This window comes from Serinus canaria, chromosome 1 (genome assembly GCF_022539315.1).
Source record: "Serinus canaria isolate serCan28SL12 chromosome 1, serCan2020, whole genome shotgun sequence".
Lineage (NCBI taxonomy): Eukaryota > Metazoa > Chordata > Aves > Passeriformes > Fringillidae > Serinus > Serinus canaria.
This window is the reverse complement of record NC_066313.1, coordinates 18,561,309-18,584,773: the sequence shown is the minus strand read 5'-3', so window position 1 is coordinate 18,584,773 and position 23,465 is coordinate 18,561,309. Positions and strand designations below refer to the sequence as shown.

General features: G+C 39.7%; 1 protein-coding gene across 17 annotated transcripts in view; it reads right to left on the bottom strand.

The window, feature by feature from the left end:
* BBX (BBX high mobility group box domain containing) overlaps positions 1 to 23,465 on the bottom strand; it is a 150,079-nt gene that overhangs the window by 44,692 nt on the left and 81,922 nt on the right. For 15 of the 17 annotated variants that reach the window (XM_050975967.1, XM_018920185.3, XM_018920186.3 and 12 more), the window contains 5 exons: positions 21,882 to 22,080; positions 16,404 to 16,471; positions 10,452 to 10,532; positions 8,193 to 8,273; positions 2,737 to 2,817 (listed from right to left, as the gene is read on the bottom strand). In XM_050975967.1, the coding sequence (XP_050831924.1) occupies positions 2,737 to 2,817; positions 8,193 to 8,273; positions 10,452 to 10,532; positions 16,404 to 16,471; positions 21,882 to 22,080 (510 nt within the window). The remainder of the gene's footprint in view (positions 1 to 2,736; positions 2,818 to 8,192; positions 8,274 to 10,451; positions 10,533 to 16,403; positions 16,472 to 21,881; positions 22,081 to 23,465) is intronic. The other 2 variants (XM_050977197.1, XM_050972778.1) reach the window with 1 other exon arrangement.

Below are 23,465 nucleotides of genomic sequence, written 5' to 3'. Positions count from 1 at the left end.
GACTGTCATGCAAGCATGTAGCTGATTATCCTCCAGAATCTTTTTCCTGTATCAGGGCATGATCCTCTTCAGTATTTTAGAGTATTTTGTATCAGTTTTGAGCTAGGTGCAAAGAAATTATCTTTTTCTAAACAACTTCAAAGTATCAGTACCAGGATTGGCCACTAGTATGAAGAAAATGTTACAGTTTTAAGGACATATCCCATCATCTCAGACCAGGCTTATGGGTTTCTTATATCTCCTTTTTTAGGCTGCATAAGAAAGTGAAGCTATAAGGGACTGGGGAACCAAAGTATTTACACCCTTTTGTCTCTCCCTGTCTCCACAAACTCAGTTTTCATTGCTCTCTATCAACATGGGCCTACAAAGTCGATTGCAGAATTCAGCCTGTCACTGCCATAAAGGAAATAAACAAAAACCAAAGTCTCTACATGTACTGGAAGGTGCAGCTCTTCACAGCGCCTCCCAAGCTCTGACCATCAGAGTTCAGGCCTTCACATGCTGCTGACAACCAGGTGCTATTAGCGCTGTGCAGTGGCGTCCTTGCCTTGGGGAGGTGATGCTCCACTCCTGCACTGCCTCCCTTCCCTCTTTGTGCCTCTACACTGAAGGTAAAACACAGCAACGGACTCAGCAGAGCTGAACAGCAACAGCCTCCCAGGCTTCAGAATGCAGAGTGGCTCCAACCATTTCTAGAAACTTAGAAGTCCTCAGAAGTTATAGAAAATAATTAAACCCCCTTCTGCATTTTATTTTAATCACCATCTGTGAAATACTGTGAAGTATCCAAAAGGAAGGGATAAGGGCGGGGGGGGGGGGGAGGGAAGAAGAAAATAAAATTGCTTAATCTACATAGCAAAGAGATGAAGGAGGAGCAGAGCAGTGTGGTATGCTGAAGAATACAGGCTTCCACACACCAGACTTGCCATGCCAGCAGCATGGATACAGTAGTCCCCTCCAGTGTACAGCATCTGCAGCTTGGAGTTACAGCAGCATAGCACAGCGGTCTACCAAATCCACTTGCAAACCTAAGACACCCTCAAAGTGATTATGAACGTGGTTTATTTGGGATGCTCCAAACCAGGGACTGAACTGCTATCTGGAAACTTAAGTTGAAACTCTCACATATCATTTATTCAACTATGATCCAACATTAGAGATCTCCAAAACTGGGAAAAAAATTAGAAAAAAAATCAATAGCACTGATGTCCTACAAGAGCTAGAGACATGGAGGATGTGCCTAGCGTATCTGCTTTTTCCCCTGTTTGAATCAGAGCCTTTAACGTCCATTTTGTGTATTAAATTAGGCTTGCAGAACACCATCTGAGCAATCACTGAGAAATCACAGAAACCTGTCCAACACACAACGTCATGCTGCCAGACTTAGCTTCACTTTTTCTGCCACCTGCAGTACAAACTGCGCACTCCTATGGACAAGCATCTGCCCTTCTACTACATTAGGGCTTCACAAGCTTCATAGTCACATCACAACTTCTAATGCTGACTTCTAAAAATCAGGTTGCACAGGGCAATAACCCTTACTCCAGAACAGCACTACATAGCCTGTTGCTGTCCTGTCAGAGGCCATGTTAGAAACTTCCGGTGTCCCTGAGTAAATACTAGCAGCCCTTCTGCTGTTTCAAACAGCCAAATACCCTTATGGATCACTGATCACAGTTGGGTGTAATCACCCTTGCACAGGCACTGCTGGCAATAGAGCACACAGCCACAAACTCTACAACTGCCAGAGACTGCCTGTACAGTAAAGCAGATTTCCTTCCACTCATATAAATTCCTATAAAGCCACAGTCTTGCAAGACTATCCATAGAACAAGACATGAAATACTTTCATTTCAATGCTTCCAACCTCTGCCTTTTTCCTGAGAGGGATTCATCTCACCAGCAAGAATATAGGGCTGGCTGCAACTAGACAGGATCCAGAGAACCATTTTCCTTACTGAAACAGGATGTGACTTTGAAATAAAAAACGAAAACACCACAACAAAAGCCAACAAAAAAAGTGTACAAGTAACGTGCTAGCATACTCCCTTATTTGTCTGAAATACAGCATGTATCTTCATCTTTCCATCATAACAAAGAAAAGCATCTGCACATGGAACCTCAGAGATTTTTGAGTGAATCATCCATATCAAAGAGAAGATTTCTACAAGATTTTGTTTAAGACTCACAGAGAATTTCTAGGACTTTGAGGAAACCTGACCCAGCATTCTTGATTACTGCTGACAGCTGCCAATTTCAGAATTTAATACACTGCATCAACTTCCAACTCTTCATACAGATTCCTGATGACCTCAAAGTCTATTCTTCTTTTCCTATTCTCAGTCCCTGATTAAGCAATACACCTTCCAATAATCATAACTAAAGCTTTATTTTTTTAATCCTGGTATCCAGTTTCTCATTAAGAATACTGTTTTCTCCTGTCTTTGCTGTTCTCCTGAGCATTGTTTTTATTACCATTATAAAGCTAACTTTCCTAAAAAGAAGTGTAACTTTCTGTGCCATCTCTAAGAAAATAAGGACATGCACAAGTGTCTAAAAGACTAGGTCCCTGGGACCACAGCCACTGCCTACTACTCTTGGTATGTCATTATTTACTAATCTATGCTTCTGGAAACACCAAATTTGATACTAGAGCAAAACTTAACAATTCATACTTTTTTTGGTGGAAAAGTTATACACACCCTCCCCTTCTGACACTAGTGGGTATAACTTTACCTCTGCCAACTGGAAGAGTGCTGACTTCCCACAGTGCTTTACTGGCTCGGGACTTGGCAACTGGGAAGTATTTGATGAGATCTAGGTTACAAATGAACAGAGGAGAAAATATTTCAGTGGCACACAGGAAAGACAGAAAGGGAAGGGAAAAAAAGAATGGAAAATAAGAGATTAGTTAAATCGGTTAATTTTATCTCTTTCTGGCAAAAGGCCCTACTTCAGACAGGCAACCCCACCCAAGAAACACTTAACAGATATGTAGAAAACAGAAGTATACAAGCAAATACCACATTCCTCCCTTAGATTATGCTCATGGATACTCTCTGTTTGTACTGTCCACAGCTGTGTGTTTTACATCTGTTTTTTCTGTGACCAAGTGAACAAATCATACCTGTTGCTTAAAAATATGCCCTATTAGTTGTTAAGGTTAAATAAAATTCTCCCAGAAGGTCTGGGCGGTATGTCCCATTATTTCGACATAGAAGAGGACCATCTGTCCTCACAGGCAGTTCTTGTTTCACTTTCTTTAGTTATGAAAAAGGAAATAAGATTTATGTCCAGAGATTAAATCTAGCCTTCCAAAGAGCTGTTGGTGTGCCAGCACCTCTGGTAAGTAAATAACTACCATTACCACTTTAGGGAATTGCTTTTACAGCCAAATTTTTTCAGACCTGCTTTCCAGTGGAGCATTATGAATACAGAAATGCAAGAATTTTCTGATATGTGACCTTTTTTGGCATGGCATTGCATGGTAGTATTTGACTTAGAAGCCTTTAAAAGCCTTGGGACAAAATCATCAGTGCTTCTATGGTATCTCTCCCACCACAAAAATCACACTTAGGGCCATGATTACACGGGTAGTGACAGGACAAGGCCAATGGTTTTAAGGTGAAAGAGGGCAGGTTTATGGCAGATGTTACAAAAAATTCTTAACTCAGAGGGTGGTGAGGCACTGGAACTGGTGGCCCAGAGAGGCTGGTGTTCAGGGCCAGGCTGGATGGGGCTTTAAGAAACCTCATCAAGTGGAAGGCGTCCCTGCATGCCTCAGGGGATTGGAACAAGATGAGCTTTATGGTCCCTTCCAATTCAAACCACCTTGTGGTTCTGTAATCTTCCAGATGCAAAAATTATCACGTTTGCCTTTCTCCTTGTAATTAATTCTCTCTTTTGAACTAGGTTATTTGAAGAATGTATCTTTCAATTACCTGTCAAAGATTTTATTATTACACTCCCCACCACATCCTCCTCCATCAAAATCTAGGACATCCATTTCACTTAAAGCTACTTCAGTACAGCGAATAATACTCTCAAATGTGCGCTAACAGTAATTTTTAATATTAAACTGAAATAATTCAACATCCTAGTTTTGCTTTGAGACAGTTCAGTGAACCTGCTCAGGACCCCACTTGACTAAGTGATCTTGCACACTGCACTTCAACTTTTTATCTTTCTATTTTAACAAATGCTCATCTTTATGATTTTTTTTCCATATAACATGAATGGCAGAAAAAGGATAGAACAACACCCACATACACTGAGTTGTAACTCAAGACTATACAGGCATGTCTTGCCTCTTGATGCAGAAAGTGAGGAAACAGTAAAGAAATTTTGACAAGACCATAGGTGTTCCTAACAAAATGTGAGATCTTCATAGTACTAAAAGAAAGAGAGGAAGCAGACACTGCATATCAGAAAAAAGCCCCCCAAAAAAAAAAAACCCAAAAAACCCCCCAACCTTTAAAGAGCTAAGAAAACAAAGAGCAAGTGACAGAGAATGTAACTCATTCTGATGAAGTTACTGGCCAAACATCAAAAGAATGGCTGATCAATCAGCTCTCAGTGAGATTACAGATCCCATTCCCTGTCTTAAGGACATCTCCCAGACTTAAGAATAATCAGAATCTCCAGTACGACATCCACAAACCGCCCTTTACTTAAGTAGAGATTTAACTGGAGGATCATTAGGATCAAATTCCTATCTTTTATTACAATACAGGTGGGACTTTAGCTATTATATTACATTTGAGTTTGCAAAAGAAGCTGGAACTACTTTTTCATCTTCCTCCTAGAACAGGCATTTCATTCCAACACAAACATTTAATAATTTCAGTATGTGGGCAAACAGCAAATATATTTTTCTTTACCTGGGAAGATTATAGCTTTACGTATGGAAGCTGGAAGAGAAAACACTCACTAGTTTTTACACTCCACATCTCAAGGTATTTTGACCAAAAGTTTTGGATTCAAACTTCCTGTTCTGCACAGAAATAAACAGAGAGCAAACCCTCTCAAAGTGAGTATGTGAGAATGCAGCATGGGCAAAATCATCCTGACTCATGCTTTTTATCTTAAATGAAAATAACATGCTGGGCTAGCAAAAAAAAAAAAAAAAATCCACCTTGTTCCATACTGTACGTGACTGCGTTTTTTTCTTTTTTTAATTAAATCACTTTGAGAAAAAATTTAGAAAAGCTGCTGAAAGCAAAGAGTTTGATGGTTGTGGATTAATTTTATTTTTAAGTTGGTTCAACTAGCAATTGTTTTGCTTCCATACCCTAGAAGGCTTTTCTTTAATAATGAATAAGAGTTTAGGAAAGTAAATCCAAAAGGTACTCATCTTTCAAGGAAGCAATCACCACCATCTGTTCACATTTGCCAAACACAGATGCAGTAAGACCAAGAGAGCAAGGAGTCCCATCTGCTCTGCTTCCCTCTCATGGCATGGAAGGGGACAGTGACCAGTCCCTGTGAGCTGACAGCCTGCAAACAGCCACTGCCCTAAGGAACACGGCCCACTGCTCAGAAATCAGAGCCTTTCCATACAGGTTCAAATGAGAAAGACAAAAATAGGGCCAACTACTTGCAAGGCTGGAAGCATGAGAAAGTCAAAAGCATAACTTGACAACAATCCAAACTTCAAAAAGCTCTTATGAGGATGTCACATCATCTCTGAAGACCTCCAAGGCACCTGTGCACCCACAGAACCGAATGAAGTCTTGCTTCCAGGATTTTCATCATCTGTTGTGGCAAGTCACTGAGCAGGCCTCATTAGGCATATCCTGAACAGCTTTAACTGACAACTACAGCACTTGGGCTAGACAACCAGATGAAAGACTGACTGAGGCTGTAAAGACAAAAAGAATTCCATGCTACTCTACATGTAATGAGCTGTTTCTGAGTGACAGGGCACTTGTACTCCTGGGGTAAAGGTGTCTGTTTTAAATGACAAACCTACTCAATGGGATCCCTGTCTTCACAAAGAAGCGCTTTTACTCACCCTGCTGCAAGGGCAGTGAAGAGAAAGGCAACATATGAGGAACACCCAGCCAGAACCAAAACTGAGCTGGGATGGCTGCCAGAAGTCTCCAGGCACATCAGACCAGAGCACACTTCACATTTCTTCACAGGTCTACTTGGCTGCTGGTTAAATAACTACTTTCTCTCCTTCTCTTTTTTCTTTTGTAGCACTGTACATTGCTGACAGCAGCCCACTGCAAACTACTTGCCATAATTTAGTTCTCTAAATGCAGTAATGCGTTCATATAGACAAGATGCAGTAAGAACTGGCACAGTAAGGAGTAGGACTTTTGCCAAATTTCACAAAGACAGCCTGTGCAAATGAAAGCCCTTATAGCTGAAAGAGCACAAGCAGCTTTAAATAGCAAGGGAGAAAGCTTAAAGAGGTTCTGTAACATGCTTAATACTTTCCCCAGGAGCAACCTAAATTATATCATCAGGCTACAATCTTAGAAAAAATGCCATTTCTCTACTGCTATAGATAAAAAATGATGTTCATCTGTCATCACTGTCATTAAGGTTTCACAGGAAGAATAACCATGGCTAACAAGGTGGGTTTTTAAATTTTTTTTCTTTTTTTTTCTCTTTACCAGATTTCTGTCTCCTATTTTCAGCCACAGAACAAAACCAACCCCTCCAGACAGCACACACATTCAAATATTTTTACAAGAAAAAGATATTAACCCTGACTCTAAAACTGTCCTCAGTAAATCCTAATTAACTTTCTAAGCACCTCTTCTACCTAACATTTGATGATTCATATGTGTACTCCAATAGGCCAAAGGAGCTCACTCAGCATAGTGGAATGCAACTCAACACACTATCACATCCGTAGGACAATTTTCAGGTTTGGCATTTTGTTTGTTCAGTTAGGAGAGGAAAAGGTTTTAGGTTCTGTGAAATTTTGAAATCCTGCATGGCTAAGCCAGGTTTTATGCGACAATTTAAGAATGTTGTACTAAATGCAATACATACTCTGTTCAACTCTGCAGATACCCAGAATGACTGAGATTTTTGCAACTGAGTTAGAAGATTCACTTGCAGTATTATTCCAGTATTTTGCATTAAAATTAGCAAGAAATGTTCTCCAGTTTGTATCTTTTAACTTGGTTTAAAAGTCTAGCTTCAGCACATAGTTTCATCCTGCTTAAATCTACTAATTTTCTCAAAAGAGCTTTGCAAATTGATTTCTAACTTTCAAAGCTGTGGTACATATGAAAACACCTTCATGATTAGAAATATTAACAGTATTGTATCTTTTATAGGAGTATTTGTAGCCAGGTATTTTCTGGCACCTGAATCAGTATATTGATTTGTCTTCCTTGGCCCTCCTAAGAAAAAAACAAGGCCCATTCCAGCCAAGCTAAAAAAACATAGTAGACAATCAGCTCAACATTTCACAGAAGGAAGTGTATGACACACAGAATAACAATCAGGGTATTTTCTAATCCCTTTATGCTCCTCTGCAATAGCACCAGCTCCAATCCCAGCCTTCTCAGGCACACACAAAATGCTCGTGTGGCTTCAAAGATTCTGCAGGCAGTATCAGACTCCCCCAAACGGCAAGAAGAGTAAATGTGTGGAAAGTCTATTCACAGAGGCACATTCAACACATGGGAGAAGAAATTCCTAAACCAGCATTTCACAAATTCCAAATCTTCAATATGTGGAAGAAGGTGGAAAGGCTTGATACAGTCGCCACTTAAGTGATGCTGTTAAATATCCTTGTGGCTGTTGTGATAAGCTTCCTTTGACCTGCAAGGATTCTCCAAATGATTCCTGCCTCTAGGGCAATCACCATTCTGCCCTGTTGCAGGCTCTTCCTCAGGCAGTGCAGTGTCATTCAGAATGTCTTTTAATTGCTGTTTTCCTACATGTAAATTAAAAGGCCATTTGGATAGCAAGTCTGCAGTGATCGTTTGGGTATGGAAAGCTAGGTAATGTTGACAAGCCCAGTATTTCTCAGCTGGTAGAGCTGGCCAACATCTAATCCAGTCACTGGTTATTCACCCCACAGTTTTCTTAACACAATACTGTCAGGAAGATATACATCTCCTGATGGGAATCTTTGATAAGACAGGGTGCTCAGCCATTCACTGGCAACTCTTACCGGTTCCTTGCTTCCTCCCACCCTCCCCCACCACATTCTGCCATTGTACCTCAGCAAACTGAAACAATGCAGACTCCTCCGTTTGTTTTACTGCTCCCAGGACTCCAGGCTGTGAGGTGTTGGAAGAGATCTGTCAGGAAAACAATTATGCTTGTATTACCTAACTGTTCAGTTTCAGTATCACACTTCAACATGCTAAATTTATAATCTGTCATAAAAAGATTCCTGGTACTCCCAAGTATGCAAATGAGTCCTAACACACCCTTAGAACAAACAGTATCTGCTCTCCAGGAAACACATAAACAGGTGATCTGTGAAATCGTAATCTTGAATTACTTTTCAGAAGGAAAATCCTTCCTAGAGTCTACAAAATACGGTTTTTTTTGAAGGGCTTTTATTTGCCTGCTGATATATCCAAGAAGGGTTAGCAACAAATACTTAACACTGTATTGTATTTCACAGTTCAGTGGAAGACCTGAGACTGCAGAATGGTGGTGATGACAAGAGCACAAATTGCTACTTAGTACAGAAGGTAAGCGTGGACAGAAACACAATATGTGCAGGTATTCTGAGATACCAGTTCTATCCCACACACTAAGGTAACTGCATTTCATAGTGTTTAACTTGTGTCAATTAGCTTTGTTGCAAATGACATTTCTCGTTAATGTTAGATTTCACTATAAGTATCAATTATTTTGCCTCTGACACACATACCTACCATGCACTGGGGTTAGGAGCACCCTCTCTACAGGATGTTTAGCATCCTTGAAAAATAAGACTAGCTAATTTGCATTTCTAATTAGCGATCATCAGTACGCTACTTCTAAACCACGTGTTTTAGCAGTGCAGGTGAGCTTGTTTCCTGGCACCCACTAAAATTTTTCTTCAATGGGTAAGGAAAAGCCCCAGGTCAGAAACCCTTAGCAAGGGCATATCTGGCAGCACACAATTCCTGCCTACTACCACATGCGTCTGGCACTTCCCTCCTTCGGCACTGTAAAATGAACTGAAACAATTAGGTGAGCTGGTATTTGTCTTACTCTTTAAAAGATTCAGCAGTGAAATTCAATACAAGACTTTGTTTTCTACTGATAGTATAAGCACACAGAAGCACCTCAGAAATATGGGAAGATGGATGTTGAATCATTACCACAGAAGTGTCATAAGTGATACTGGAATTAACCAATTCTAGGAAGCATCTAAATATTGCTTTTCACTGCTGGCACACCAGGCATTTCCTTCCTCTTGCTAAAAAAAAAAGCCAGCAGGCTGTTTAAGAGCCTAATTACAGGTTATCTACTCCACTCTGGACATTATCTTTAATCAGAAATAAAGCATCAGTGCTCCAATTTACTTCTAATACATTTGAAAGACTCAGATCTTAAGCTGGAATTCAAGGGCTTGTGCACTGATGTTAAAATATCCAACTGTAAAACAAGCCCCATTTCTTGTGTGTTAGGATTGCAATGTATCTGCTCCCAAAGTGATGATCTTTTAGGGAGGAGTATGAAAGTGCACAAAGCAATGGGTAATAAAGACACACAAATCAGATTCACAGCTGGTGTGAATAAAAAGCCCTATGACAAAATTTCTTTCCATATACACTTACTTAAAAACTAACGAGTGCCTTGTAAAATCAGTATTTATACAACTAAATATTTCTGTGTCATACATTATGACTATTTCAAGTCCTAAGTGATGCTTGCAGAGGGCTAGAGTTCCTTGCAATCTCATTTTTGTCATGTTATTTATATCTGTAAAATCCATTAAGACTTGGATGAAATTCTTTGTTCAAAGAAAAAGAACAACAACACACACACCACAGCTGCACTTCTAGCAATAACTGGAGTATGCTGACAAAAATATTGTACTGCAAAATTAAAGCACACTTGCATAGAGCTGTTTGGTGGTTCTAGAAGAAAATCTTGGAGATTCAAGAGCTAGAATGATTTTTGATGGAGCCAATTACTAAAGCAGCCAAACTAGATTAGAAACATCCAAATACATGTTAAAACCTCAGTTAATAAGGCTCTAGTTTAAACTAAGTGCAGGAATGACGTATCTCCAAATTACAGCTTAAACCACAGCTCCATTATTGCACCTGGGTTTCCAACAGGGTCCTAAACACACTCTCTTGCACTTCAAGTCTTACCAACCTGATAAATGATTCAACAGCATAAACCCAAAAATGAGGGAACAAATAAAAGCATCAATTTTAGTTAAAACCATTTGATTTTTCTTGCAGCTGGACATCAGGTGCTTCTTAAAAGGATATGCTTCGAAAAAACTCCTTTTTAAAAAAACTCACCTCTGCAAACTGAAACAATGATGACTTCTGACAGGCTTCTGTAGAATTAGATGTATCAGACTGGCAAGTACTGGAGGAAACCTGAAAAAAGGAGAGTGCAGTGTAAGACCTCAAAGGTGCTTCCCTCAAGATAAAAAGAACAGTGAGCAAAATAAACCATTTAAGAGAAGAAGGACAAGCTAATGTTTCACAGTCCTGAAAAGATTAAATCATATTTACAGATGAAAACATTGTTTAGCACCCATTTTAATGCATTTGAAAACTGTCTTAGAAAAAAAGACCACAAAAATACCAGGCTTTTCTTTCTCCTATTATGATTCTAAACTTGTCACAATAGTTTTATACAATAGAATACTCAATGGATTATACTGGACTACACACATAACCATCTTGTGTTGGTGATGCTATCAACATTGCTATATCTGTAATTTGTGCTATAATTCTGAGTAAGACTACATAAAGGGTAAAAAATATTTTGAAGACACAGTTGAAGACAGAAATACTAATTAGAAAAATAATCCCCAATCATAACAGCATGAAAATAAGTACATAAGGTAGCACAAGCCAAAAATTTCTCAAATAATATACCTAAGCATACATTTTAGCTGTGCTTTTGAGAAGCAGTGCAAGAAAGTCATTATAATTGAAAACAAAACACAAAGAAATGACCGTTCAAAACCAAAAGCCTTATTTGAATTAACACAGATCTTTGCCATGGTATTCTTATTAGCTAGAAATGTGTTAATTGACTGTTATTCTGTAAAGGAATTCTATCAAATATGATACATTCATTAAGTATCACATTTGAGTGCAAAATATTTACATGTGTAACTCCTAGGAGAATGAAGTACTGTTAGTATAAAATAAGGTGGCTTGTAAGAAACAGAAAAAAAGTAAGGAGGCTTTTTAAGATTTTATAAAAAGTAAGAGGATGGAAGTTTTTTCCCTAACAACTTTTTTCCCCCTCAAAATTGCAGTTTACTTAACAAATTCAAAAATAAATGTGGGGCTTTTTTTTATTCATCACCTAAACAAGTAAATTATCATATTTTATTGGTGAAAGCACATGAGATTTAGCTGACTGCACCTATGTAAGCACAAAGCCCCACAGTACATACAGCTTGCCCTGCTGCTGTTTGTCTGAGATCCTGAAGCACTGCAATAGCAACAGCAGTATCTGCCTTCAGGAATCTGCTACCCATGCTCCCCTGGAAACACAAAATCCAAGTGTAGCAACCCAGATGACCAGGGGAAATTCACCAACGTGACAATTTGCTTACATATACAAACAAACTTGTTTCTTCCCTGCCATAAACCGGATCAGCAACAGTGACTCCTGTTAAACACTGAGCAGGATGTTTTATTGGTGTACTATGGGAGTACAGCAACCCAAAGGGCCACAAAAAATGTATTTCTAATGTCTGTCATCTGCCTTTTTAGTAGGTTGTGCTACTGTTTTCACTGATGTAATGTTTTTTATTGACTTTTATCATGTTTCCATACAGTCTAATTTAAGATGTCTGTGCCTCAACAGTAGACTGGACTACTACCAGAAAAGTATCTGGCTGCTTTTGAGAGACCCATCTCCAAAGGTCTGAGACTCTGCAGAGGTGCAAATATGTAAGGCTGCTGCTTGCACATCTGAGCATTCATTTGGCCACTGCACTGGTGGGATTTGTAAAAGAATAACCAATTTTTGGACTTGTTTCCCTTGTTTTCTGCACTTCAACCAGCTGTTTTGTATCGTTTAGCTCTGAGTTTGGAGCCACTGAGCCATGGACCCCAGGAGCACTGTGATGGTGTGAGTGCCCTTCCAAGAGGAGCTATCTGGGCTCAGCCACCACAACACAGGTGCTATCAGATACCCAGGATGAACCTTCTCACTACCTCAGAGGCCACGTGCTGGGGGCTAGGCACAGCTTGTACACCTGGTGGTACCAGAACCACTTGCTGTGGGAGGTGTGAAGCCCAGTTTTCTATGGGCTTGTGTGTAGAGGACAGATTGTTGGTACTCAGTAACTCCGTGGAGGTTTTGTGGTTGGAACCACTATGTTTTTCCTATCAATTCCTGCTTAAAAAAGTTAATGCCATTGGCTTTTACTTGGCAGAGCACTAATTAGAGCTTGTTTCTTCTACTCTGCTGCCCCAAACATTCTTGACCTGTGGGAAACTTATTATCTCCAGGACTTCTATCATTTGCCAGGTTGAACCTGATCAAAGCATTAAAATAATGACCAGAAGGAGCAGATGCACAGATAGTGCCATTTTGTACATCTCATTTTCTGCTCTAATAAAATGTCCTTAACATCCCATTTCTTCCTCCAAGCCTTCTCTTGAGCTGCACTGAGAGATTTTTCACTTCTGATTCACACTTTGCACAGCCCCTGCATCACATGTAAGATAGCCTTTTGCTCTCAAAAAGAAGGAAACCACAGGCTTTCCTTTCCCTGCAGGTTACCACAGCCTGGTCTGAAACGATCACAGCGAACAGGGGAGGAGGAAATCCCGGACCGGCCGCACCCTGCCCGCTGCGAGGCGTTAGCGCCAGTAGACAGGCAGGCTTTGGAGGCCGCTCGGATCTCGGGATTTCTGGGCAGTAACCTACAGAGCCCACTAGGTGCTGCTGTAAGGCAAGGAAAGGGCCCGACGGACGAGTACGGGAGATGTGCAGGGAGGCGAACGGGAGAGCAGGGAGCGCTTGCTTCAGCCTTGCTGCCGATAACCTGCGGCAAGGACCGGGCTCTGCATGGCATAACCACAGCAGCTAGAGATGATCCGTCCGGCATCTCTGCTCAGGTGTTCAGTAAAATATGCTCACACACCACTGTCCTGTGTACCTGATGAAAGCATCCAAAATGCAGGGGGAAACTCACTGCATATCCATGTCCTTTGCCTGTAAGGTCTGTAGGTTCTCTTGCCTATCTGCTTAGTAACTCCAGCTGCTGCCTAGAAATCAATCACCCTCCAACACTGAATTCTGTTACCAAAAGAGAAACTCTCTAGTCTATTACAAAAATTTGCAAAACTGGGAACATACTGGCAACATACAGAGATTGCAACTGAAGCCTCAAAACGATTTTGTAAATATCACTGTTACTACGCCTCTTCCCATCCTCCTGCTGGCTGGTCACTTGGTTACCTGACATCTGGATTTCTGACATCTTGAAGATTAAACACCTCACTTGAAAAACTCCTATACATTCATTTAGCATACACTTGCCAGAACATCAGAATACTTTTCACTGGATTAGCAGACCTCTAAGTACAATGTCCTTCATCCTCTCTCAAATGCTGAGGAAAACTGTGCTAGCACTGCCCTTCCCTCTCTTAACAACTTTAAAACTGTAGGAGTATGTAAGACCTATGTTTACAAAGCCACCTGAGGCTGCATAATCATACATATGCACAGCAGTCAATATTCATGTTGACAGCTAATCCTGTGTCTGGCAGGATTAAACTGTGACCCCCAGTTTAAGAACCATATATGTGTAGATGTATCTTAAGTGTATACACACATTTCCATGATAATTTAGACTACATGTTATAATTTAGAGCATTCTTTAAAATATGGCAGTGTCTGGCCTTTTTCTAAAAATAGAAATGCCAAGGCTTTAGATGAACAATGTGTGTTTATATACTCACGAGCATATAAAAAAAAACATACATTCTCCATAATAAAGCAACTTCTGAACCTCTTTCACTAACCATACCCCTGTAGTCACCTTAGTACACCATATTCTCTCCCATGTGAATACCAACTCTAATACAACGCAACTGACTCCTCCTCTCCACTCAAGAGCAAAGCAGCTTCCCAGCTCTATAATGAATTCTTGAGCTGCTTTCTGAGTCTGTCATACCACCTCCTAGCATGTTCTGCTAACCTCCCAGACCCTGGTTTAAGTGTGAGACCATAAGCATGGAAATCCAACCATAGATTCCCCTAAAGGCATGCGAAGATGACCATCTTAATCTCTCCTGTCTACACACTTGAAGGTAGGAAGACAGAAGAGCTGTTCAGTTATCCAAGTCTAAACAGATTGAGGATCATTACTGCATTTGAGAAACACATGCCTAAGAAATATTTGCTCTGTATCTATTTACCACTGAAACATAAGAAAATAAAGGACAAATGAAAGACACACCATGGTTGACACACAGAAGAAACTAAGAAAGTCTCTCAGCCCCTGGACACACAGCTGGAGACTTAACTCCTGCAAACACACAATGAGGAGGACTAAACTTTGCTCATTTGGGTCTCTTTAAGAATACCAATCACCTCAATTGATCTGGAGGAAGTATTTTACAAAGGGGACCCTCAAAAAGAATCAGAGATGTGCAGTTTCCTGGGAAAGTGCTCTGTCCCTTAACCACTCATCAGATAGGGCAAGACAATTAAAATACAGTAACTCATTAGTAAGTATGGGCTAAAATACGGCCCATCACTATTCTAGCAATCCCCCAACTAGTTTTGTCTGGGCTGTATTTATGACAATTATTTTGCTCTACATTTTTTTGGGAAAGCAGATTACACAGCTTGCTTCTTTGATGTGGAGGGCCAGGTTTCAAAGGAAGATTACAGGCCCAGAAGAGTAGAGTGTAGTTTATACATAAAGTGAATATTTCATCACAAGTCGTACTGCACACTTCTATCAGGAAAATCAGGATTTACTGAAGCACACAGGAAGTGTGTATTTTGCTCAAATTAAGAAATTTCTGATTAAAAGAACTTTTATGCACTAAAACAATCACAGAACATGCTTTTTGATTTGACTCTGAATCTACATGTGGATTTTATTCCTACACTGCCATCTGAAATCATACTACTGAGTACCTTGTAGAATCAAGACATCTCAGCTCTCAAGGTCATAGCAAAGACCTTTTTTAAGGAATGCAGTATCTGTGACTACAATATACCTTCCCTCACATTTAAACATAAACAGCATAGTAAAAGCAGCTTGTATGCTCCAAGCTGAGAGACTACAAGTTTGAGAAGGACAGTATAATTTTAGCACAAAATAATGTATTTCTTTTCACTTCTCTGTCAACTTGGCTTGAATGTTTCTTATTTTTCATGCTGCAGCACGGAAGGCCAGTAACCACACAGCACAAAACTTCCATGGCTAAAACTAGTGTGCAAAGCATTGAGGAGTCCTGGCAGTACAGAAGCAATACATCTCTCACATGCACTACACATAAAGATTAGGTTAATTATTACTTTTCCTCCCAATAAAACCAACAACAATAACAAAAGAGAGCTCTTTCCTAGAGCTAGAGATTCATGGCAGTACTACTTACTATACCCAACAAAGAAGCCACTTTTGGAACAATTTTCAAAGTTGGCCTAAAAACCAGGATATATTAATATACCAGTCTAAAGAAAGGCCAGAGATCTCTGCACTACTGGAGATATACAAAACCACTTACTAGATTCCTTTGTAAAAACACATTTGTGATGGCAACTAAACTACAAACTTCTTTTTAGACATAATGATTTAGTGAATAGGAGCAGACTGCAATACTTCAATTACCTGTTAGCACCTTCAGGGTTTCAGAATGTATATACAATGATGCTGACTTTGTAGGAAATTACTTGTTTATTCATCTGTTAGAGACAAGGCCACAGTTGTGTCAGGCACCGCACAAGCATATAGAATCCTTGCCAGAAAAGCTTGTAAACCACCTGTTTGTTTACAACAGTCACTGTATTTCAACCCTTTTACCTCTGACAATGTCTCTTCATAGGGCAGGCTTGACTGGTATGCTCAAGTATCAGCAGAGTTAATACTGAACTATGCTCAGCCTACATTCGCAGCTGGGATACAAGACATACATTTCATTCCCAGATGAGGTTATCTGAGATGTGTCCTAACTTTAATTCCTCACTGGTCAAATATTCCTCTTACAAACTCTTTAAACTGAGAGCTCAGGGTAAGGGAGAGAAGAGTTCCTTACCTCTTGTGCAGTAAGTGCATGTTCCCCTGCTAGAAGCAGCATACTCAGGCCTCCCATTTGTGTAGGATCTGTTAAAAGAGTGAAATGAAGTCTTAAGTTGATTCATTTGCTTGTTTAAAAAACCTTCAACTTGCAACACTAAAGACCCAGAAGACTATTTGTCACAGACACTCTCAGCAAGCTGCCATAAAAGGCAGTTCAAGAGAATCACAAATAACCATTTCTGTACCCTCTGGGAAGGCTTTCAAAGCTGTTTGAAGGATTTAATTGGATTTGTGTGCTTAACACCCCATTGCATGGATTTACAATTCTACTGCCAAAGGTTTTATGTACTACAGAGATGAATATCTTTAAAACAGCATCTGTAATGATCTCACACATAAATATACACAAAGATGCTCTAATAATGCACAGGTTTATAAATTGTGGATGCTCCTACCAAGGGAGCAGTTCCTTCCTTGGCAACTGAACAAATAAAAGGATGGAACAAAACAACACAATCAAGCTCTGAAGCAAAATTTCTATTTTCATTTGTCTATAATTTAGAGCTGTATTTAGTGGTGAAAAGTGCCAGCCTGACAGCTCTGAAGCATGAAGCCAGAACAGCACAAGCACTGGCCAGGCAAGCTGCCTGCCTACTTGTTGCCCTGCCAATACAATACATAATTGAGGAATGTAAAATGGAGATATAAATGTTCTTTCTCCAAGCATTTGATACTGACAGCTTTTTCCCTCTAGCCTTCCTGCACCTCAGGAGCTCAGAAAAAGACAAGAAGTGAAAGCAATAAACTCTGACACTGCATTACTCATGGAGTAGCTTTTCCACTCAGAACAGTGGTTGATCTTCATTGCTATGAAGACTAATTTTCTGACTTTGGGAGAATGCCTTGGGAGCAATGCAGACGCCTGACTTAACAGTGTGCTCTAGAGACAGGGAGACAGACAGTGGCCAAATGTCTCATACAACAGTCACATGTGAGTGGAATTTTTTTATTTTTTCTGACATGGGCCAAACCTGTACCTGTAAACCTCCTAACAGTTTAGGGCTACAGGTGATCACAGTCCAATTCATGGGAATACTCATCAATGCTGTTTAATTCAATACCACAGATGCTGCCCAACGCTTTCCTGCACTCAACATCTCTCACTGACATTCCTAACGTAAGTTTTTCCAATAGTCTTTTAGAAGGGTATGAAATAGAAAGAGGAAAACAATGCAAATAAACAAGGCTTATTCACTACCTAATGGATAGAAGACTGGCATATTGTTAAATAGGATGAAACAGGCATCCTAAATAGCACCTAGCTTCAAACCCAATATTCAACTGGAATTAACTTTTTCCTTCACCACAATAAACACACAGAATGCACGTGTTTTGGAGGTTTTCGTTTTTTTGAAGAAGTTTGCCTTTTTAAATTAAAAAGTGAAAAAAAGTCACGCTTCTATGAAGAGACAAGGCACTATCAGAAGTGTAGGATCTAGTAAGAGACACTGAAAATGTGAAGGGCCAGTAAGTATCTAAACACAATTCCTTAGTGAAATGATCCTGTCAGCAACAGCATATTTTGCCATCCAAGCAGCTGATCGGAAAACATTCAGTCCTTCAAACCAGAGGACATCAGAGCAATTAGGAAGTGAAAAGTTAACATTATCTTGGAAAATAATGCCTGAGGAAGCAGTTGATTTGGAGGAAAGAGAGACTGGAAGATATTTCCAGGGCCTCCATAAACTTACTGAGCCCCATATTAACTAGTAGGGCCTTGGATGGTTGTTTTCTAGTTTCTTTACTCGCTTTGGAAGATGTTTGCAGGAGTCAAATCTTCTAAGCATTAAGGGCTTTCTTCCACGTTTCAGTTTACATACACTCAAGGCCAGGTAGTACATGTTTTTCTGGTACACGCATCTCTAAGATTAGAAACTGTTTCCCTAAATGGTATCTCCCTTTTCTGCATTTACAGGACTTTACCTACTCTTCTTTCACTTGTTTTCTTGGTCTAAACAAGTCAAGATCTCCCAGTCTCATAAACCACATTCATCTCCCATCATTTCAGCAATTCCTATAGCTCTCCTCTGCAGTTATCCCAGGTGCAGTTCTTCTTTCTTGTATATGCATGACCATCAATGCAACCACATCAGATGAAGGGGGTCCTGAAAACACTTTGCCTGACAAACTGCAGTATAGCACTTTCTCATGCCTGCATCACCCTGATGACTCCCAGCTGCTCTTTTGTGCTTTATTTTTATTACCTGTTGGTCCTTTTCTCCCTCCCCAACTTTGGCCATCTCAAGAACACCCAGTTTACGACTGGAAAATTCTTGCCTGTCTTCTGAATATCTTCTTGGCAGTTTTGCCTTTCTGCTTTTCAACTAAGTAGCTTATCATAAGAGAACAAAGATGGAAGTGTGGTTCAGTGTTTTTCTCCCTAAGTAAGCAAAACTTAAACTGTTTATTTAAATATAAAAATGGAGGAAAAAATGACAGATGAATTAGAAATAAAAGTCTAATGTGATGCTTAAACAACTTGAACACTTATGATGTAGCTGTAGTAGAGGGTTGGTGCTTAGATGTCTGCTCATGATAAAACCAAAAGTCCTTCTACTAAGGTTTCCAATTACAAAATAACTTCACCTAAGGGAAGACAAAATGTACATACCCAAACATTGCCATATGCTTATAGTGCCCTCTCAGCACAATAATATTTCTCTTCTGGCACTAGGAGCTTACTGGTATGAAGAAGAATTTTAAGGGGTATTTTACAGAATTTATTCTTAAATCAACAGTACTGGGAAAATAGCACACACATTTGACTTGCAGAATGGCAAGCGATTTGTGACTTTCTCAACAGCTTTTAATATTGATGAAACTTAAAACCATCTCTCTGGGAATGACATACTTTGTTAGTACTGGGCTGGTTACAAACTCAGCAGGCTGGCTTGTTCATCATAGCTATTTCTCTGTTAGAGGAAACAACAAACTGATGAAGTACTAAGCAGGAAGAAGGCCAGCAGGAACCAGATTCAACCAACTTTTACCTGGGTGCATAATTTAGCTTCTTTCTGAAAAACAAACTGTGTTTCTATAGGGATATAGCCTACTCCAGAAGTGTCTTTCTTCCCGCCTTTGCCTCACTAAAAAGCATTTTGGCATGGATGATTTTCTTAAGCAAAAATATGCAAGTACTGTGAATCTCACACATTTGTATGGCAAAGCTTTTGCAGACAGCAGTGTTCTTTGCCCTACATCCTACGCATGTAAGCTATATCATGAGAAAAACATGCTCAATTACAGCTTCTAGGCTGGATGATCAAGGACACAACTAGTGGGTCTGCAGGTCAGAAGCCCAACACTGGTGCCATACCTCAGCTTCTTGATATAATGGTAGGTCAGCATAACAAACTTAAATGTGGCATGGTTATTCTTGTAAAGCCAAAAAAAAGGACACAAACAGCTTGTGCGGGACTTACAAAAACAAAGTAAAATCTTACTGTAAAATCTTACCTATTTGATTTTCCAAAGTAAAATGTAATATACAAAAAGCAATCTAGACATGATTACCAACAAACAAAACAGATTTCCTGGCATGACTCTAGATTCACATAAACCCTGTCTTGAAGAAGTTACCTGCCTTGAAGATACAAGTGAATCAGTGGCATTTCAAAGGTAAAAGTGTTTTTGAGATCGTTCAGCTACATTCCAGTTCATCAGCTAGTATACAGCCTGGATTTTAAAGAGACTGTTCTGTGTAAAAGAGTAAGAATTGAATTGAACTATCACATGAAGTCAAGCATAGAGGAGCACAATAAACATATTTAGCATAAACTGGTATATAGTTGACAAAGCAGTAATCCATTTGGCATGGCACACTTGTCATGATGTGGATGCTACTAACATCTCTGTCAGAAGCTGTCTTTATTTTATAAGGTATTCTTATACCCAAGATATTGCCAGCCTTCACTCGCATGAGGATTGGAGCAAGATTCTTATGAATTACCATGCTCATTGACTCAGCCTGCAGGAAAAAAAACCCAAACAAACTATCACAGGTAGCCCTAAAGGACTTTCTTTAGATATAAATGGCTCTAGAGAAAGAACAACGGATTAGTTTCTAATTCTTAATTTCTCTGTCCTCTACTCTGACAGGTGTTGATTCAAGACCTCTGTGCTCAAAAACTTGACACTAGGATAGCCCAGTGGGGCCACTGGGGGATGGATGAGAGGTAGATTAAGGCTTGTTACTCATTCTTTATGTTAAGTCAATAAATATTTAAGGAGCATAGAAGTTACTCTTCTAAAAGCAAAAGCAGAATGGTCTGAAGGGGCTTGTGATTTTTGGAGCTGCTCTCCCATATACCAGAACTATGCAGCATGAAACACTTATTTTGATGACATTTCACAGTTCCTTAAGACCTAGAAGAAATTTCACTACAGGCATTTTCATACCACTACACTAAGATATACATGCCTCTTTATTCCTTTTCATTCTTTTAAACATATTCCATAAAACCATTTTCTACTCTCCAGCTTACAATCTCTCTAAGTCCTTACAAACTCTCTAAGACACACCTGTCATAAACCAGGTACGATATGACGAAGTTTCTAATTTTACATCTACTAGTGCATCTGAAACTTTAAACAAACAAAAAAAACCAAATGAACCAACCAAGCAAAAGAAAAAAAAAAAAAACAAAACAAAACCAAAATACAAAAAACCCCAAGAGAAACAAAAGGAAAAAACAGTGGCAGGGGATTTTTTTTTTTTTACCTTGACTGCTAGGTTCTTAAGCTGCCAGTATTTAATGTCCCTGTATTTCAAGGTCATGATTAAAACAGTTCTGCTATTTATGGATATCAGTGAGAGATTATCTGCTTTTCACCAGTTCAGGCACTCCACCTATACTTCACATATTTCTTTTTTTTTTTTTCCCCCAAATGTTTAGGAGTTTAGAATTTGCTCCTCCAAGATATAATGCGCAAAAGAGGACATTTAAGTGAAATTAAATTGTGCTTCTCTTGATGAAAATAGAAAAGTGTTAGCCACACTGGTACATTAATCTACAAGATTATCATATCCAACTTGAGGATATAAATTATATCCTCATAAATTATTTTTGCAAAAGAGTAAATTACTTAAAAAGAGTACAGCATTCTATGACAGAGAAACAGAATGCTCACAATCAGCACTTTCCTTTTTAAGCAGAGTAACCAGAGAATGGAAGTCTCTGACAGCAGATAAGCTGGAATCGAAAAATCAATCAAATCTGGGCCCTACAGGGGGTAAGAGTTACGATGCCTCATATATTGAAAATAAATCATGCACTATGGAAAATTTTAGAAAACTGTTACACAGAGGTTTAACTTTGGCAGCTTAATCTGGGACGCCACAATACCATGTGTAGTAAGGAATCAGGTATAAAAAATTCAGTTTCTATAACACAGCCCCAGAGCTACAGCTGAGTACCGTGGATGGAAATCTCACCTGCCATCCCAAAGTTAAGTTGTGGCATTTCTTCACTTTTGGTTACTTTCCTTGGACTCGGTAAGTCTTTTGCAGAGTCTGATGCAATGGCCCATAGCTTTTTCCTGTTCGTAACACTGGATGCCTGGGTTTTCACAGGTTTGTTGGTTGTGGGGCACCACTTGTACCCTGGGTTTGCTTTCATAAATGCATCCTTATACTAGAAAAGAAAACAGAAATTACCAGTCATCACATTATGCTCTACACAGAGCAACCAGAGCATACTGCATGTAAGAGGATTTAATACAGTAACTACTCCTTAAATATCTTGATTTTTTTAACAGTTTAATCACATACTTAGAGTCCGACCACCAACACAATTTGCTAAGAAGAAGTATTAAGATAAGAAGAGTTGTATCTAAAAAAGTGGGTTTTCTCTTTCCTCTCCTGAAGGTCTATTACCCAGAGCAAGCTGAAGTCCTGATCCTGCAAACTGCTCCCCAGTGCTTGTATGCTCATGCTCTGAGAAACAGATACTTGAATTCTTTGCAGGTTTACTTTCTAGTTTGAATTAAATAAAAACGCACATTTAGCAATAAATGCAGCATGATGCCTTAACTTGCACTAATTCTTCTCAAATAGTTCTGTATTTTAGAATATGAGTATATGCTTTCTCAAACCAGGCATCAAAACCAAATTGCAACCAGTATAATGTCATATTCAGTATCTTGTGATAACACCATCCCAGCATTCCTTCCAAAATGTACCATGCTGTATGGCTGCATAAAACAAACTGTGACCATTTAAAACATTCTTTGGCCTTGAGCATCCAGCACACATCTCAGCTGCTTGCTGTGTTTTTGGTATGAGGCAGCGAAACAAAGGAAGCCAAACTATACATGGGCAGTGGGGGAAAGGGTTTGGATCCTGCAGTTTGGGGGATGGGGGAAAGGACCAGGATCTATTTTATTCACAAAACAAAACACCAACATTTTCCAAGAATTTTACTGCCCACATTAAACCAAGATTTTTGAATGCTAACAGCAACAGAAAGACCGCATTTCAGTATTTTATGTGTGTTGCTATGCAAGGTTGGGAACTGGCAAATCAGAGGAACATGCCACACATTCCAGCTGCAGATGTTTGCCTAACAACTGATAGGGGTGTACAGAACTTGCTGCTGTACAGCACTTGCTGCTGTGGGAGCCTACCCAGCCAGTACCAGTGCTCACCACAGGGAGAAGGAACCAAACACCCCGTCACGACTGGGTAGCTCCCAGGAGCAGCACAAGACCAAAAGAGCGGCTTTGTGCTTGGAAGCACATGGCAGGGCAGATGCAGGAAGTGTGTTCTGTGATTACACAGCTGCCATCAGTCCCAGTCATGGTACAGAGAAGCACCTATGTTTCATGAACATGCACGCACAGAAACACAGAGAAGCACCTATGTTTCATGAACATGCACGCACAGAAACATAGGAAAAAAAATCCTTTGGGCATCAAATACAGAAATAGCACTGAAAGCCTTGTCCTCTGCTAGAGCCACTACAGTGTTTTCCCAGCTGAACAGTCTGCCTTGTGGCAGGGTCACCATTGCACGTATACT